Source organism: Schistocerca nitens, chromosome 1 (assembly GCF_023898315.1).
Source record: "Schistocerca nitens isolate TAMUIC-IGC-003100 chromosome 1, iqSchNite1.1, whole genome shotgun sequence".
NCBI classification, from domain to species: Eukaryota; Metazoa; Arthropoda; class Insecta; order Orthoptera; family Acrididae; genus Schistocerca; species Schistocerca nitens.
This window is the reverse complement of record NC_064614.1, coordinates 772,072,010-772,091,473: the sequence shown is the minus strand read 5'-3', so window position 1 is coordinate 772,091,473 and position 19,464 is coordinate 772,072,010. Positions and strand designations below refer to the sequence as shown.

At 45.7% G+C, this 19,464-nt stretch overlaps 1 protein-coding gene across 1 annotated transcript in view; it reads left to right on the top strand.

The window, feature by feature from the left end:
• LOC126261561 (inter-alpha-trypsin inhibitor heavy chain H4-like) overlaps positions 1-15,998 on the top strand; it is a 107,668-nt gene extending 91,670 nt beyond the window's left edge. Inside the window, exons 18-19 of the mRNA XM_049958551.1 lie at positions 10,694-10,830; positions 15,759-15,998. Of these exons, the coding sequence (XP_049814508.1) occupies positions 10,694-10,830; positions 15,759-15,813 (192 nt within the window). The 3' untranslated portion in view covers positions 15,814-15,998. The remainder of the gene's footprint in view (positions 1-10,693; positions 10,831-15,758) is intronic.
• Positions 15,999-19,464: the final 3,466 nt, after the last annotated feature.

Here is a 19,464-nt window from a genome sequence, read left to right as displayed (position 1 = left end):
GGAAACACTGGTCGATAGCTTGTAAACCACTCAGAGAGTCACTACAGATAACGAAGGTCTCACCTGGACAGGAGCGGATACGCTCTAGGGCGAGAGAGATGGCTACCAGCTCGGCAGTGAGAACACTGGAGACAGTCGGCAATGAACATTGTTCATAATGATCCCCTAAAATAAGAGCATAACCAACACGACCAGCAAACATCTGTCAGTATAGAACACGTCAGAACCTTGAAACGCGGCAAGGAGTGAAAGAAAGCGGCGGTGGAGGGCCTCAGGAAGGACTGAGTCCTTCGGGTCCTGTGCCAAATTGAGCCGAAGGTATGGGCGCGGCACACACCACGGTGGTAGACGTATATGGGCCCAGAAAGCAGGTGGGAGAGGGAAAAACTCAAGCCCAGAGAGAAGAGCCTGGATGCGAACTGCAATCGTACACCCTGAATGGGGCTGCCGATCTGGGAGATGGACGAACGAGGTGGGGGACAGCAGACGGTAATTGGGATGCCTGGGCAAGGTACAAACATGTGTAGCCAAAATGGCCAGTAATCGTTGACGCCAGAACCACAATGGAGGGACACCAGCCTCCACAAGTATGCTGTTGACAGGGCTTGTCCAGAAAGCTCCAGTGGAGAGCCGGATCCGACTGTGAAGGATGGGGACCAGCAACCACAACGCAGAAGGGCATGCAAAACCATAAGCCAGACTACCATAATCTAGATGGGACTGAATTAATGCCTGGTACAGTCGTAGAAGGGTTGACCAATCGGCACCCCAGCTGGTGTGACTCAAGCAACGAAGTGCGTTAAGATGCCACCAGCATGTTTGTTTAAGCTGCCGAATATGAGGCAGGCAAGTCAACTGGGTATCGAAAACCAATCCCAAAAACCGATGTGTCCCCACCACAGCAAGAGGTTCATCATCAAGGTAAAGCCGTGGCTCAGGGTGAACAGTGTGATGCCGAAAACTGGAAGCCATGCCCTACAGCCCAAGACTGTGCCTTGCGGATAGCGCCCTGCAGCTGCCGTTCGGCAGCTGCAATGCCAGTGGAGCTATAGTATAGGCAGAAGTCATCAGCATACAGAGAAGCTGAGACAGATGTTTCCACCGCTGCAGTGACTCCATTAATTGCAACTAAAAAGAGGCAGACACTCAAGTCAGATCCTTGTGGGACTCTATTCTCCTGAACTCGGAAGGAACTATGGGAAGCCACAACTTGCACAGGGAAGGAACGAAGCGACAGAATATTTTGTATGAAAATCGGGAGTGGGCCCCGAAGACCCCACGTATGAAGCGTGGCGAGGATGTGATGATGCCATGTCATATCGTACACCTTCCACATGTCAAAAAAGACGGCAACCAGATGCCGACGGCGGGAAAAAGCAGCACGGATGGTAGACTCCAGGCAGACCAGATTGCTGGTGGCGGAACGGCCCTTACGAAACCCACCCTGAGACGGAGCTAGGAGGCTCCGAGACTCTAGTATCCAACTTAACCTCTGGCACAGCATGCGTTTGAGCAACTTGCAAAGAACGTTGGTGAGGCTAATGGGGCGGTAGCTGTCCACCTCCAGTGGGTTCTTGCCAGGTTTTAACACAGGGATTACGATGATTTCCCGCCATTGCGACAGGAACTCACCCTCAACCCAGATATGGTTGAAAAGGTCGAGGAGGCGTCGCTGGCAGTCTACCGAGAGGTGTTTGAGCATCTGACAGTGGATGCGATCTGGTCCAGGAGCCATATCAGGGTAAGCAACTAGGGCACTTTGGAATTCCCACTCACTGAACAGAGCATTGTACACATCAGGGGGCATGTGTGGAACAAAAGCCTCTGATGTTCCAACCGCTCGTTCAGTGTGCAGAATACCAGCGGGTAATGTGCAGAAGCAGAACTCTGAGCAAAATGCTCTGCTAAGCAGTTTGCAATTGTGTCAGTGTCAGTACAGACTGCTCCATTCAGTGAAAGCCCTGGTACACTTACAGGGGTCCGATAGCCATAGAGTCACTGAATCTGGGCCCAAATCTGCGATGGAGAGGTATGGAGGCTTGCATCAGCAAATGAGGCAGTGGGCTCGCGCACGGAGCCGTATAAGGGGATGAGGTGTTCCAATGAGGGATGCTGCTTGTGTTGCTGGAGGGCCCTCCTGCGATATCTAAACGCCTCAGCGATCTTGGCTGACCACCAAGGCACAGTCCTCTGCCGAGGGGACCCAGAATAATAGGGAATTGCAGATTCTGTGGTAGTAATGATGCCGGTGGTGACCGAGTGAACCACCGCATCAGTGGCGTTATTGGAAAGAGGCTCAATAGTGTCAATGGAGGTGAACAAGTCCCAGTCAGCCTTATTCATAGCCCATCTGCAGGGGTGCCCAGAAGAGTGATGCTGTGGCAGTGACAGAAAGATCGGAAAGTGGTCACTACCGCACAAGTCGTCATGCACACTCCATTGGACAGATGGTAAGAGGCTACAGCTGCAGATCCAAAGGTCGATGGCTGGGTACATGCCATGTGCCACACTGAAATGTGTGATGGCACCATTATTTAAAAAAGAAATGTTGAGCTGTGCCAACACTTGCTGAATGACGCTGAGTCGGCCTGTTGCCAATGAACCACCCCACAGATGGTTATGAGCGTTGAAGTCGCCCAGTAACAGAAAAGGTGGTGGCAGTTGGGCTATCAGCGCAGCCAGGACATGCTGCAGGACATCACCACCTGGTGGAAGATAGAAACTGCAGACTGTAACAGCCTGAGGCGTCCACACCCAAACAGCGACAGCCACTAAAGGTGTTTGTAGAGGGACACACTCACTGTAAAGTGAGTGAAGGACATAGGTGCAGACGCCACCTGATACCCTCCCATAAGCTGCCCAGTTCTTATAATAACCCTGATAGACACAGAGGGCGGGGGTTCGCATCGCCAGAAACCAAGTTTCCTGAAGAGCAATGCAGAGGAAATGGTGATGCCTGAGAAGTTGTCAGAGCTCAGCAGGATAGTGGAAAAAACCGCAGCAGTTCCACTGAAGGGTGACAGTGTCCATGGCCGAGAAAGGCGGGAAGGGACTGATGAGGCAGATTACACCGCTGGGTTACCTGCTGCCAGTGACTGAGTACCGATAGGAGTGACATCCATCATGTATGAGGAACCGGCGAGATCTAAGTCCTCAGTGGACGCCAGAATGTCCACCTCATCCTCAGACGCAGAGCTTGTAGGGAGCGGGGGAGTGGGTGCCACTGCAATTTCCTTGGTCTTAGGGGTCTTCGATTTCGATTTCTCGCGCTGTTCCTTTGGTTGCCCTTGCTGGGAGGGCTTCTTTGATTCAGTCTCCAGGACTGAAGAGGACCGCGAAGCCCTATGAACAGCGACCTGTGGCTCCTTCAGCCACTGGCACGTGTCTGCTGTGCCACTGGTAGGAACCTGGGAAGGGAGTAACCCAAGGGATCCCTTCCTAGCGAGAGAAGCCGAAGAAGATTTACGCTTCTCTGGCTTAGAAGTGGGGACTGGTGTCACCAATGGTTGTGGAGGTGCTGCTTCCGAGGGAGGTGGTGTGGGAGCAACAGGGAGGTGTTTTGTAGGGAGAACATTTTGCTCATGAGGGAGCGATCTAGATGCTTGTAAAACAATAAACTGGTAGGCAAGATCGCAGATCTTGGAATAAAAAGAATTCCTGTGATCTTGGCTACCAGTTTATTGTTTTGCAACAGGGAGAGTAGTGCCCCCCCCCCCCCCACAATCAAGGGGCAGGTTTAGACATCCGGCTCTGAGATGCGACTGTTTAGAGGTGGTGCTGATGGGGGTAGAACAGTGGTAGTCATGCGAACAGGATGGAGGCATTCAAACTTCTGCTTAGCCTCAGTGTAGGTCAGTCGGTCCAGCGTCTTATGTTCCATGATTTTCTGCTCCTTCTGGAGGATCCTGTAGTCTGGCGAGCAAGGTGAATGATCCTCTCCACAGTTGACACAAATGAGAGGCAGGGCACGTGGAGTATTGGGATGTGATAGGCGTCCACAATCTCGACATGTGAGGCTGGAAGTACAGTGGGAAGATATATGGCCGAACTTCCAGCACTTAAAGCACCACATCGGGGGAGGGATATAGGGGCTGACATCACAGCAGTAGACCATCACCTTGAACTTCTCAGGTAATGTATCACCCTTGAAGGCCAAGATGAAGGCACCAGTGGCAACCTGATTACCCCTCGGATCCCGATGCACATGCCGGATGGAATGAACACCTCGACGCTCTAAATTGGCGCGCAGCTCGTCATCAGACTGCAAAAGAAGGTCCTTATGGAAAATAATTCCCTGGACCATGTTTAAACTCTTATGGGGCGTGATGGTAACTGAAACATCCCCCACTTTCTCACAAGCGAGTAACCTTCCTGACTGGGCAGAGGATGCCGTTTTTATCAATACTGACCCAGAGCGCATTTTGGACAAGCCCTCCACCTCCCCAAACTTGTCCTCTAAATGCTCTACAAAGAATTGAGGTTTCGTTGCCATGAAAGACTATCCATCAGCTCTCGTACAAACTAGGAACTGGGGCTAATAAGTGTTGCTGCCATCCTGAGCCTTTCACTCCTCCCACAGTGTCGCCAGGGAGGGGAACGATTTTGGGTCGTATTTCTGAGCGTTTAATTGAGCCCGAGAACGCTTAGAGACTGCTGGTGGTTGGCCACCAGCAAGCGACGATGTCCCAAGCTTCATCTGCCCTGGTGCCACCCACTCCGACCAAGGGCGCCACCCAGCCACAGCAAGGGCCACCTGGCAGGATGGCCATTGCCGGGAGTCCCGTTGCTCCAGGGAGATAGGCATCTACTCCTTGGGATACGTGGGGAGTTCACAGCGGAGGCATCAGCAGAGCGATCCCTGTGTTGTCAGGAGGCTACAAGAAACTGGGTACATGGCGGCCCTACCACAATTGACTGGCTACCGTGCTGGATATTAGGTGCAAGTAGTCCATGGTCGTCGTCTCCGCAGAAAGCAACACTGCACAGTGCATGATGGAAATCGCACCCACGAGTATATTCTCACCCAAGAGATGGAGAACGAGCGGGACTGCAATGCGAGGACGAGGAAACTGGCTAAAGGTCTCAATGCACGATGGACACAATCCGCCCTTCCCCAGTTGGCTCGCTCTTCGGAAGAATTTTGAAATATGAAGGTCAAACCCGAGAGGGGACCATCACATAAGGGCCGAAACGTGTGAGACTCCTTTTAGTCGCCTTTTACGACAGGCAGGAATACCTTTGGCCTATTCTAACCCCTGGCCCCCCAAGGGGGAAATACGTTTCTGCCTTGGTAAATTTGTGAAGCTCTTTGTCTTGAATAAATTATCCATTTTTCCTCAAACTATAATCATTTACTTATCTGTACATGTTCATCACATCTACAGATTTCTGTCCCATTCAGATAATTCCTTCGTGGTGCGCCCTCTTCTTTTTTCTTAGAGTTTATTATCATGTTACTAGCGGGGCAAACATTAATAGCCTCGATGAAGTTGTAGTATTTTCTCTTTTTCTCAATACGAGAAATTAATTTGGATTTTTATATTCACTCAGCAGAACTCGATATGTTTCTCATTCAATCACATACGTTTCGTCATCTGTGTAGTATCTTGTCTGGCTCTTAGTCTGCTTCTTAATGTGTTTTATGAATCTGTTACTTTATGGGTTTCCATTCATCAGTTAATTATGGATTGACAGCATATTAAGTATTATTTTCAATACTTTCGTCCTGGTGTATGAAACTCTATTTTACTTCTTCAGTCGCTTTACTTTTAGCTTGGCTTAGGTAGTATACATTAAAAATCCAAAGATGAAGTATTAGAGCTGACATCTGCGGTAATTATTTTCACTCTACTGTTGCTGTTTTTGATTTTCGCTTGTGAACATCATAAGTAAAATAAACGAGGTTGTCCAGAAGAGTGATACAACGATTTTAAAACGAAACCAGTTGGATAATCTGAAATTTAATCTCAAGTAATATGAGATGGGACAGGGGGAGGGGGAGGCGTGGTGGCTGTGAGGGTATTGGAAGCCGTCGCTGGGCTGCAACTCGTAATTTTCAAATAGAAGTCTGGCGACAATTCAAACAGTTAGATAATTACTGGAGAAACGCAGTAGTGCCGCGATGGATGTGTTTTTGATTTTTCTTTACTGAGCCGAATCTTTGTGTCACTACTTCATGGGACGACGCTTTGTTTCAGGTTTATAAAACCAAACTCATGTTTCATCTGAGGTCATACTTGTGGAAAAAAGCTTCGCCTTCAGTCTGGTAACAGAACGATATTTTCCGGCTAATGTCAAGTCTGCGACTTTTCATTTCAGGGTCGGATATCCGCAGAAACCACTGACAACAAATCTCCCGATGGTCATACAATGTGATAATGAGAGATACACTCTCGTACGAAGTTCCAATTATGTTAATAATTTCGCGCTGAATGATGCTTCAACGTGCATAAAAATACATTTTTACAATTAAACGAAAACAGATGAGTTTAAAATACAGTATTGTAAATATGGACGAATTTCCTCATTAGATGCTGATGAAGGTGAACAGAGATTTTAGGAAAGACAACGGGACATTGTTTGAGGCAACGCAGTCAGACGTTGGCAACTCTGTTCACTACGTGATCAAAAGAATACGGACGCCAGTACGTAATTCGGAAGTGACTACTGGATGTCAATAGAGGCGTATTCGCCATATACAAGGCGGCGGGGAACATTGTGCTGTCAGTAGAGAAGCAATAACAAGTCAGGGTTCAGTGTCTTCAGAGGTGGACTGGATGTCATCTGAGTAAGAAATGCACCAGGGACATTTCAACCCTTCTAAAGCTCCCCAAGTCGAGAGTTGTTGAGCAGCGACATTAGCCGGCCGGAGTGGTCATGCGGTTCTAGGCGCTACAGTCTGGAGCCGAGCGACCGCTACGGTCGTAGGTTCGAATCCTGCCCCGGGCATGGATGTGTGTGATGTCCTTAGATTAGTTAGGTTTAATTAGTTCTAAGTTCTAGGCGACTGATGACCTCAGATGTTAAGTCGCATAGTGCTCAGAGCCATTTGAACCATTTGAGCAGCGACATTCGAGCATTGCTGCGGCTGGCTGTAAAAATTCACGTCAAATCAGCGTAAGGAATCACTAGTCAGTTCCTAAATCCTACCAAACGTCCAGCTAGCACAATCAGTGTTCGTACAGAGTTGAAAAGAATGTGGTAGAATGTCAGAGCAGCTCATCGTAGGCCACACATTTCTGTAGTCAGTGTCAAGCAGCGCTTGAGGTGGATTGGTTGTTTTGGGGAAGGAGACCAGACAGCGAGGTCATCGGTCTCATCGGGTTAGAGAAGGACTGGGAAGGAAGTCGGCCGTGCCCTTTGAAAGGAACCATCCCGGCATTTGCCTGGAGCGATTTAGGGAAATCACGGAAAACCTAAATCAGGATGGCCGGACGCGGGATTGAACCGTCGTCCTCCCGAATGCGAGGCTTGAGGTGGACAGTGGATGACTGCAGACGAATTATTTGGATGATGAAGCATGCTGTGGCACTCCAAAGTACGGGTCTGAGTTCGGCGAAAGCCTGAAGAGAGTCATCTGCCGCCACGTGGAGCGCCAAGAGTGAAGTACGGAGGAGGCGGTCTTCCTTGTGATCAGGGTGTGGCCCCCTTACAGTTCTTCAAAAAAAAGCTTTACCTTTGGTAAGATATTAACACATTTTACTTTTCACCGAATAGTGTACATAGTGTGAGTCGCGTGAGTCATTACAACCCTTCTATTCCGTGAACCAAATTATCATACGTAGAGGATCAAGTAATTCGAGGTGAAAAGTCTAGGTGCCTCATTATGTTTAATGCATTATTAGTGATTTGAGACTGGGGATGTTTAAAAAAAAAAAAAACATTAACTGCAGCATTCTACATAACAAATCTCGTCAATGCATACAGTGATTTAAATGACTTTCAGCTTCCTCTCTGAAAGCCAATACATAACTACCTACCTACTTCTTGCCTAGACGGCTCAGGTTTCCATGGCGAATACCGTAAACATCGTCTATCTATGTGTCGGTGGTGCAAGTTTCGTTGGAAAGGTGCATGAACTTCGAATAATAGGTCATTCAATGGCCGCATAAAGAGGACAAAAATAATCACTATATTCAGTGTATTCTTACTCCGTGATTACTTGTTAGGTCCACACAAAATATATACCACTGAATTCGTCTCTCTGAGACCTGCTGTTCCTGCAACAAAAAATAGCTTAGTTCCATTTAAGGCAAAAAGTTGATGCCTGTATCACGGCTATGAATGAAGTTGCGAGAATACATTACTGTTTGTTTCAATAGCCCATGATAGCTCTTCATCATGGTGTAAATTGTCCACAGTTGTCCTAACAGGTCAAAAATAATTTGAGGTGAAAAAGTTAGGCGTACCGCACTACAGGGTCTTCAAAAATTCTGTGGCCAAACTGACAGATACGATGACGGAACAACAACAAAAAATATCTCTTTCCGCAGCTATATGTCTGCAGCGCACATTCACTAATCATCAGGCATGCTTAATTAGCGCTGTTGCGAGGTGCAAGTACAAAAAGTACTTTCTTGAAACATCGTTACACCAGAGTTGATTTCAGGTACCTAGTACTGTGCCATCGTGTCGCTCGAATCTAGCAGTTAACCAGGATGTAGCGTTTTAGTGCGTGCTTGGCGGTCGCAGTACCTTACACTGAACACCACACATGCAAAGATCCTTGGACCTCACCAGATTAGATTTCTTTCTCTAGGGCCACATGATTGCTCGAGGATTGGCATCTGTCCACACGTGCGTGTTGTGTTAACTTACTGACATCTCTTGTGAATCTTGCGTCATCTGTAGAAATGCAACCTGTGATTTGGATCTTCAGCGGACCGTATCTCAACACGTATTGGTTTCCGGACATTTAATTACAGTTCCAGTTCTGACCCATAATACCTTCTGTAGGAATAGGCGACACTTTTTTTAACTGCCCTATACAGAAGTAAGCAAGAGGAGAAGATGGGTAATAAACAACATCAACAAGAACCAAGAGGGAACAATAAGATCGAAGGCCAAGAACGTAGCTCTCGGATTAGAAAGGCGGTAAGACTGGGATATGGCCTTTCGCCACTGTTGTTCAGTCCATCCATCGAAGAAGAAATCACGGAAATAAAAGAAAAATTCAATAGAGGGATTAAAATTCATGGTGAAAGGATATCTGTAATAAGATTCGCTGATGTAATTGCTACCCTCAGTGAACGAGAAGAAGGTTGTAAGGAATGAACTGTTCAATCAATACAGAATATGGAATGAGAGTAAACAGAAGAGAGACGAAAGTAATCATACGTAGCAGAAATGAAAATAGCGGGAAACTAAACATGGCCGTGTTGGGTAGCCGTGCGGTCTCAGGCGCCTTGACAAGGTCTGCGCGACTCTCCCCGTCGGAGGTTCGAGTCCTCCCTCGGTCATGGCCGGCCACAGTGGCCGAGCGGTTCTAGGCGCTACAGTCTGGAACCGTGCGACCCCTACGGTCGCAGGTTCGAATCCTGCCTCGGGCATGGATGTGTGTGATGTCCTTAGGTTAGTTAGGTTTAAGTAGTTCTACGTTCTAGGGGACTGATGATCTCAGAAGTTACGTCCCATAGTGCTCAGAGCCATTTGAACCATTTGAACCTCGGTCATGGGCGTGTGTGTGTGTGTGTGTGTGTGTGTGTGTGTGTGTTGTCCTTAGCGTAAGTTAGTCTAAGTTAGTTTAATTAGTGTGTAAGCCTAGGGACCGATGACCTCAGGAGCTTGGTCCCATAGAACCTTACCAGAAATTTCCAAATTTACAGAAAAAAAAAACTTTACATAAAATTATTTTGGCAATTTGTAGATTGAGTGGACCCAGATATTGCTCATAACATGTTCCATACCACATCCAGTGTCAACAGAAAGTGTCGGTTTGCGTGCAGTTACAAACAAAATGATTTTTGAACCGGAATTTTACGTGTCCATTCGGTAGTCAATACGTTTCAACAGGGACAGTAAAATACGAAGAACAAATAGCAAACTAGCAGCCACTCAGTAGCGCTGAATATTTGGCGGTAGCAGTCAGCAGATGCGAGAGCAGGGTTTTCGCTGTCAGGGCATCCCATGGAAGATGTGATGAGCAATTTTTGTTTGGGCTGACTCCAGATACACAATGCCAAAACTAAATTACGAGAAGTCTGCGGAAACACCAGAGAAAGTGGACCTGACTGCTCTTAGGAGCCGGTCGGGGTGGCCGTGCGGTTCTAGGCGCTACAGTCTGGAACCGCGTGACCGCTACGGTCGCAGGTTCGAATCCTGCCTCGGGCATGGATGTGTGTGATGTCTTTAGGTTAGTTAGGTTTAAGTAGTTCTGAGTTCTAGGGGACTGATGACCTCAGATGTTAAGTCCCGTAGTGCTCAAAGCCATTTGAACCATTTTTATTTTTTTTCCTCTTAAGAGGGACACCCGTGTGTGTGTGTGTGTGTGTGTGTGTGTGTGTGTGTTTGTGGATGGTATACAATCGACGTTGTTTCCATTCATTTTCAGGCAGAGTATGTTGTTTCTCGAAAATCGTTATCTGGTACGATGCTGCCTTAGAGCGGACGTATCGCTGCTACAGCTGCGATTGTAGCTTGTGAAGTAAATGTAGTAGACACCTCAAAACTGAAAGGCTTCTTGTTTCCTTCACAGACGGAGTCGCAGCTGGAGGAGTGCGCGACCCCTGACGGAGGTCACGGGCAGTGCCGCCACCTGGCCAACTGCGTGCTGCCCAGCTTCACTGACAGCCTGGATGACTTCCTGCCATACCTCTGTGTGGTCGACGGCAGGTCAGTAGCTGCTTCTAATACAGAATTACTTTCAACAACGTTGTGGCGTCATTTGTGCAGAATGCAAGCCCTCGTGTCTGTTGCGGGTGTTGTCTGCTGATTGTGTTCTTGCAGATCGTTTAATCACTGGATCAAAACAGGAGGAGGCTGAACCACTCATTTGCTGTCTCGGAGGTGTTCCTCTTCATTGCCTATCCTTCCTTAAACTTCCATCCATTTTAATAACAAATCACATAATTTGTAAGTACTGACGATTTGCTGACTCGATGCTTACTACATTTTTATCTGACGCTTTTGGCTAAACATTGCCCCTGTCTTGCTCTGTCGGTTTCGAATCTGGCCACTGATGACGACCAACCAATAGCGGTAGCAGGCATTTCAACCAATAACCCTTCTCCAGCATAAGTGTGGAATAGTGCCTTTCTATCCAATGACGATGGACCGCCAATGGTATTCACAGGAGATGAGCTACCATACGCCCCTTCTTCTGCATCAGAGCGGGAATATTAGCCTATGACTATGGCCCACCAATGGTAGCCCTATGAATTTTAACCAATACTATCACTTCTCCAGCACGAACACCAGAAACCTCCCCCTTTATAAGTGGACTCGACACTCGTCTCTGACAGTGTTCTAGCAGTAGTGAACACCAAAATATCCTGAGGAAGATCCCAGCAGAGGGGTCGAAACGTCGAACATTTTAGAAGAAACATGACGCGACCTAATAACCCAGAAGATTTTAACTTTATTACTTTACTCGACAATATATTGTGGTGTTTTACGACAGAAACAGTTACACTTGCACAGTCGGAATTGTCAGTCGCCGGTTCGCCTTGGAGATGGCTGCACATTGAATAGCCAAAATATTGGAAAATGAAGCACTGCTGTTCCTGATGCAAGCCCGAAAATTATGGAATATGTTTCTATTTAAATCTTAATAATAATGCCTTGTCAAACACGGAAGAAAAATTAATTAATTTCAGGCTGAGCCGTAGCGGGGTTGTTGGCGTCGCCTTTCGAATTGCTGGCGCCACTGGACCGATCTTTCGTGGGATACCCGTGTGGTTTGGGGCCATTAAGATCTTTGCTCGAGGTTGTTGGTGGAGGACGGGCGTGCTGTGGCGAGTAGAGATGGGGGATCCGCTCTTGAACTAATTCATAGAGTTCAATCTTTCAAAGGAGTGAACAATCAGTGATTCAGAAAAAAAGAACGGTAGCTCCAAACGTTTCCCAGGCAGAGAGAGAGAGAGAGAGAGAGAGAGAGAGAGAGACGGAGCATATCAGCAGCGCCTCTGCTGGTCAGAGCACAGTGCACGCCACACAACACAGCCAGCGCCGGCCTCTGCCCTGCTTCTACCTTGGCTGCCTGCATTGTGCAGTGCCCCATTGGATTTTGTGTTTCACATATGCCGGGCCGTCTCTGTGCGTCGTCTGCCGTGTGCACTGTGCAGTGTCTGGCGCAGCTTAACTTCGCATCGCACTCTGTCGGCGATCGTTTCAGTCGCACGTCCTGCCCTCTGGGCAGTTGATGCCAGCAACAGGACAGAGAGCCACCTAGCGGATAACATAGGAACTACTTGCAAAAACCTGCTCGCAAGGGAGCGGACGATTTGTCTCGGAGCGGGTGAGCTCCCCCCACCCTCGGAACTCGCCCGCTCAACGCTCACCCCACCGTCTCGACTCTAGCCAGAGCGTCGAGCAAAGCGACTCTGGTGTCACTCTGGTCTCTGCGGTCTCAGCTCACGCAGTAATACAGCTCGCGGCTCGACCTGCTCGACTCAGCGCCTCTGCATCGGAGTTTGTCCCCACTGGATATTATTCTTCATAGTAATACCGCTATGTATATTACATTATTATGTTATGTATACATCAATTGTTTTTATTTTATTTTTATTTGTTTAAACTGATTAGATTAGGTTCCTGATGACTACTCTTACTATAGGATTTTTATTATGGACACTCGAATTTACGCTTTAATTACGAGCGAACCGATAAACGTATCGCAAAATGTGATACACCAATATTTTCCTTGTTTTATTCTGCGTAAGGCTATATGCAGCACTTTCGTTTTACAGTCAAATTTATATTTTTTTTTTCTTATTCTGGTACGGATTTTGCGATTTTAGGCGTCTTCGAAAGGAAAAATATATGGCTTGCGATGTATTTGTATGAGGTTAATGAAATTTTAATACATTATAGCCAAATATATTGTTAATGTAAATCTCAAGTTACAACATTTTCCGATCACCCAAAAAACCACGCTAGTGCAAAATACATCAATAATCAAAAACTTTGTCATATCGTGGAAATTTCAATAAACAATACAAAATTCTTACTCATTATCTATGTTACTTCAAAATAGGATCAAATAAGATCATAATACAGGTATAGTACTGGAATAAACCAAGTTTAAAGGGCAATGTGCCTTTCATTTATTTTCTTTTGTAAATGAGTGGTGAGTCATGAAAAACAGCTAATTCATTTCAGGGAGTGAACAGTTCTGATCCAATCTCTGAAAAGAACAGTTTTGCCCATCTCTAGTGGCGAGGCGAGTTGGGCAGTTGATAACGGACACCGGGCGAGGGGGGAGCTCGCCTTCTGCTGGCTGCACCCTGTCTGCCTTTTCTAACCGTGCAGGCCGCAGCGACACCGCGTCGTCGTGCTGTCAAAGCGTTGCCGGCACTGTAGCTCAGCGGCCGGCACGTTAGCTCAGCATGTTCGGTCACAGGGTTACCTACCCTCTGTAATAAAAAAAAATGAGTGAACGGATCAATGAAGAATCTGGACGGGTGTCATCGAACGTCCGACCCGAGGAAAATCAACGAACAATATAGAACAAAAATGAGATAAAAAAAGCGTGCTCGGTCAGAGGGTTAATCGCCCTCTGCAACAAAAAACTGAGTAAACGGATCAGCGATGAACTTGAATGGGTGTCATGGGACGTCCGTCCCGAACAAATGGAACGAACAATAAAGAACAAAATGACATAAAGATTTACTACGACTAATTATTACTGTTTAAAGAGAGCGTTTTGAGTCTTACTATTATCGCCATTTCGGCGTAATATGTTCTCGCTCCCAGAGGTTAATTATTTTGCAATTGGTCCCTGCTTCTTTGTATTGAAGTTATTCAATATCGGAGTCTCTATATTTTATTTATTATTGGTTTACGTGAGAGTTACTTGTCTGAGTGTTTTGTAGCTAAGGTTGATTTAAAATTTTCAGTCATTTAAATTTTATTAATTACACGTTTAACGAGAGTTATTAGTCGAAGTCAGTTGTGTAACTAAAGTTCATTCGAAATTTTCAGTCATTTAAATTTTATTCAAATGGTTCAAATGGCTCTGAGCACTATGGGACTCAACTGCTGTGGTCATTAGTCCCCTAGAACTTAGAACTACTTAAACCTAACTAACCTAAGGACATCACACACATCCATGCCCGAGGCAGGATTCGAACCTGCGACCGTAGCAGTCGCACGGTTCCGGACTGCGCGCCTAGAACCGCGATAAATTTTATTACTTACTGGTTTAGAGGAGAGTTGTTATCTCAGTTTTGTAACTGGAGCTGTTATCATTGAGGGCCTGCCTGTTCCCTTTTTAATTAAAGTAAGAGCTGCAAAGTAAGAGCTGTTTAGGTTAGCCGAAACTCTTGTTAATCAAGATCTACCTGTTTTATTGCCCTATTATTGAGAGATGAAATCTTACCCAATGTATTATGTTATTAACTGAAATTTTGGTTGCCAAATCGCTACCTGTTTCAGAGGAATTATGTCAACAAGGTAGGAAAAGGTAATGACACATTACGGTAAATGGGCCCTAACCTTTGACCTTCACGCGAGTACTCCCATGTTGGAAGAAAAGATTTTAGAATAATTTAAAATGACATCGGGAACAAGATCCCTAACCATGTAAACCGAAAATAAGCGTCCAAATATCGTCTGCAAACTGAAGATGTTATTCCTCTCAAAGCACACTACAAAAAATGGTTCAAATGGCTCTGAGCACTATGGGACTCAACATCTGAGGTCAATAGTCCCCTAGAACTTAGAACTACTTAAACCTAACTAACCTAAGGACACCACACACATCCATGCCCGAGGCAGGATTCGAACCTGCGACCGTAGCGGTCGCGCGGTTCCAAACTGAAGCGCCCAGAACCGCTCGGCCACACCGGCCGGCCAAAAAAAAAAAACACACTACAACCAGTAAGGAATCCAGCACATTACTATAAAAAGTTTTCAGTTTAGACCAGCTCCCTATCAACTACTAACGACAGCTTTTTATACAGTGACAAACTCCTTTCATACACTGCGTAAATAGAAAAAATGTTCGAGCCTTTGGTTCAAACTTTACCACAGATGTAACGCTGCTATCGTTGTTTCCTTACTTACGGTTGCATTTTGGATTTTTAAATGCTCAGCTCGTAGTCACATGAGCTTCTTATTAATATCTCCTGTGAGGATCTTAACATACCAGCAAAAATATTTCATTGTTAGAGATGGAAAATACACGAAATACCGATTCAGAATGTCATTTTTACGCTACGTAGAGTTCAACGGAAAATGATTCGATATCAGTAGTATGTTTGTGCAGAAAATCTGCAACGATCTGTCACTGACGTCTTCACTTATTCATAGCTGTAAAGATGCAATCTAAAAATGAACTACTTCAACACAAAACCGCTCCTGTTAAATTCCAATATCATATTTGAATTACACGACTGTTTAGCGGTTCTAGATCTCTTACATATTCCTTAACGCAGAAGTGTTGCGTGTTTGTTGACTTTTTTATAGAGACAAATTACTGAACGAGAGAAGGAAAGCACGAAAACGAGGGGAAGTGAGGACGAGTAAGACAGCTTCTCTGTTTCACCGACTATATGGACCGCGCAGTTACGTTCTGAACTATTTTTGTGTTTCTGTTCCAGTTATGTCGGAGCTTGCTGTCCGGACAACACGATTCCTGCCACGCCCCTTGGATGAGGCACACGATGATTGCCGAGACCGTTATTCTACGCAGAGTTTTGTTCCAGAAATTGCCTTCCGTAGCTGTGGAGAGAAAAACAGGAATATTTGACGTTCATACAAAGACAAAACCTTGTTGAATAATTTGTAAAGTATTGTTCGCTCATGATTATTATCCACAGACATTAAATATTGTCACAACAGATGGTAGTTTCATTTTATTCGGATAATATTGGTTTTCTTTCTTGAATGCTCCCTTTTCGCTTCAGCACTTTACTATACCAACCATCATAACGGCACAAAGTCACGCTTGGTTGACAATATTGCAGGCGTAAAACAAGATCATAGTGCAGCCATGGCGTAATAGTACAGTACAAATACACACCGTCCATAAGTTTTGCAAATGCAAAGTCTTAACACAGTTGATAGTCGTCTCCAAATGCAGAATGTAGCCTTTCATCTTGACGATGAACGATTGGACTTAGCTCCCACTTTGCCGCGCCATGAGTGTTCAAACACTTGTCACCAGAAGATGTATCTCGTTTGTTTCGAAACCTGTACTGACTTTTTAATAAAAGTATTTCAAAAAGTGCAGAAAATTTTATTCGGCATGTGGAATTTTGATTGCCGTTGCCATACCTGTAAAATAATATAGCCTAAATTACCACGAATAGACAACAAATTAATGGAATCTGTACGAGAAATGACAGCGAGTCAACGACGTAAAGAACTTTCCAGCTCCCCAGTTAAACAGAACTTTCTAATCTTGCACGCTCTCACATGTACAATGAGAACCACCGAAGGCATCGCCGGTGGCTTCGTCGAAATTATCACAAGTGACGAGCAAAGAAAATAAGTACATTCAGGTTGCACTGTATAACATAGGCGAAACCCCTTGAGTGCCAAAAGCCGTTCGGCCCCAGCAAACTAATTATGAGCCGGGCATGCCTTTATAACAATATTAATGCGAGCAGTTTTAATGGATAACGGGATTCCTAAGACCCTGACTGTTGATTCTAAAGTGGAGAGTTGCTCAAAACTTTATTTTAGTATGAATGGTGGCCACATAAGCGAAACAGTCTTTCAGTATGGACAATAAATTTCAATAAAACATTGTAAGAAATTAGCGGATTATTCAAGATTGCAAAATTATTTATAAATTCAATACATATAACTTTAACTGCTGGATTTTGAAACGTTTGCAGAGTTACATTTCCCATCATGATAACTAAGCTCTTCTAACAGAAATATCAAACAGTAATTTGGTCTGAAAATTCGTTATCCCTAAAGTAAGACAGTGACTGGACATCTGCTGGTTAATTAAGAGGCTCATTCACTCAGATACCAACCGTGGATCTAAGACAGCTTATCACACGCAAATTCCCAGGCGCGGACCAAGGATGTCCCGTCACGCTGGGGCTGCAACTTATACTCACCATAATTAATTTCGGACTGCTGTGCTGGACGCCGCTGACTTGCACACCGCTCTGCTGCAGAGGACGTGGGCGTTGTGCCGCAGCTGCAACTCTGAAGATGGGAAACTCCGAAGACGTGCTCTCTGGACTGCGACTTCAGCATCCCAGCCGTGTGCTCTGGACTCCGTCTACCTTGAATTCTACCACCGACTCCTATTTTCTAGCGTCTTCCTGTGTCCATCAGTGTTCCCAGCCAAGGCATTCATGTCGGCCAACACCGAAAATTACATACACGGTGGCCCAATAGCGTGGATTCCCTCGAACGCACAGAATTACGCCAAGATAACGACTCAGATAGCAACCCAACCGTATCGCAACACCGCCTTCCCTCTTCTGCTTCTTCTTCATGACGTCACCAATGCCATGGTTTCACGCACAACACTGGCCTCGCATCAGAGGTCATCTGATATTAGAGACACGTACACAAGGTTAGGCCCATTATTTGAGCACGCCGTGGTTTTTGGTTATTCACGAAAGCTTTTCTGACACAAAGCAACGCTGCGCTCTCCCACTGTTTGCGTGGCGACTATGCCGCAGACAATAGTCGCAGGGCCCTCTGGATGTTCGTTGGCGACCCAACTTCCACTAACACACAGCACCTCAGGCTGCAGTTTCTCCTCACGTCAGAGAGCCGCTCTTTTCTATAGTAGTCTGTACGTCCTGTCCCAAATTCGAGGTGCACTCCCTTCCCACACTCACAAAAGTCATCCAGAAAACAGGCCATTCCAGCACCAAATTGAAATGAAAACAAATGAGGATCTACAGGGTGATTATAATTAAAGTTAAACTTTCAAAACGCTGTAGAAATAACACACGGGTCAGAATTACGTAAAATTGCAACGGAATATTATCGAAAAAGGGGGAAAACGTATGGCAGAAAAAAATAGTGTGAAAATTGATCAATAGATGGCGTTGTATGTACCAGAATGCGTAAATAAAATCACCTGTCACGCGCACGACCCATTGAAGTTGTATAAACACGCCGGGTACACGGCTTTTCTTCCTCACGCAATTGCAGATCCCATCGTCATTTCGAGAGTGATCAAAAGGTAATATGTGGACTTTTAGCAACAGCTGACAGGTGCAGTCAAATTAAAGCGAGACAGATGGGAAAAATGTAAGTAAACTGTGGGCGGGACGACGTGCTGATAAGGCTGTTTCGACTACGCTGCAGATTGGTTCATTTCTCTGCCTCGTGATAACTGGGTGTTGTGTGATGTCCTTAAGTTAGTTAGGTTTAGGTAGTTCTAAGTTCTAGGGGACTGATGACCATAGATGTTATGTCCCATAGTGCTCAGAGCCTTTTGAACCATGTAGATTGATATAAATGGCTCTGAGCAATATGGGACGTAACTTCTGAGGTCATCAGTCCCCTGGAACTTAGAACTACTGAAACCTAACTAACCTAAGGACATCACACACATCCATACTCGAGGCAGGATTTGAACCTGCGACCGTAGCGGTCGCGCGGTTCCAGACTGTAGCGCCTAGAACCGCTCGGCCACTCCGGCCGGCACGCTGCAGATTTCTGGAGCCATGAACAAAGAACTCATGGCTATCGATTTGCTTAGGACGAATAGGTGCACGCCTGGGTACAATGTTGGTTCCCTACGCAGCCGCAAAAATTTTTCCGTAAAGGCATTAATCGTTTCATCTCACTGTGGCACAAATATGTTAACTGTTATGGTGATTACTTTTAAAATAATAGAGTTTGTGTACTATTTTCCATTTCTCTCATTTTGATCTCACTGCCCCTTACATGTCTTTCTCTTCACTTATTGCTGACTTAACTATTACCCTTTGCTTTGCATTCCTGTGCCGATTATGTATAAAGCGCAGTGAAATACGGGTATTCTAGACTAATGTATAACGATGAGTTGGTGTCTATGAGTAACTGTTGCTTTTAGTCATCCATGCATAAGCTACAGAACTGATTGGGTTGAAATCTCGCATGAACATAGCTAATATATTTCGTTCCAACATAAGCCGACTGCGGATCTGGAAGTTATTATCAGCGCAAAACAAAGGCTGTTTATAGGATGCTAACACAAATTTTCAACAACAGCATTCAAACTGCAATGCACAGGTGTTTTTTAGAAACACCAGTTCGACAGATTGCACTATGCTGACAGTATTATGTTTTCAAGATTGCAGTAGCCAAGGGTTGGCATTGAAGGGAACGACTCTGTAACGG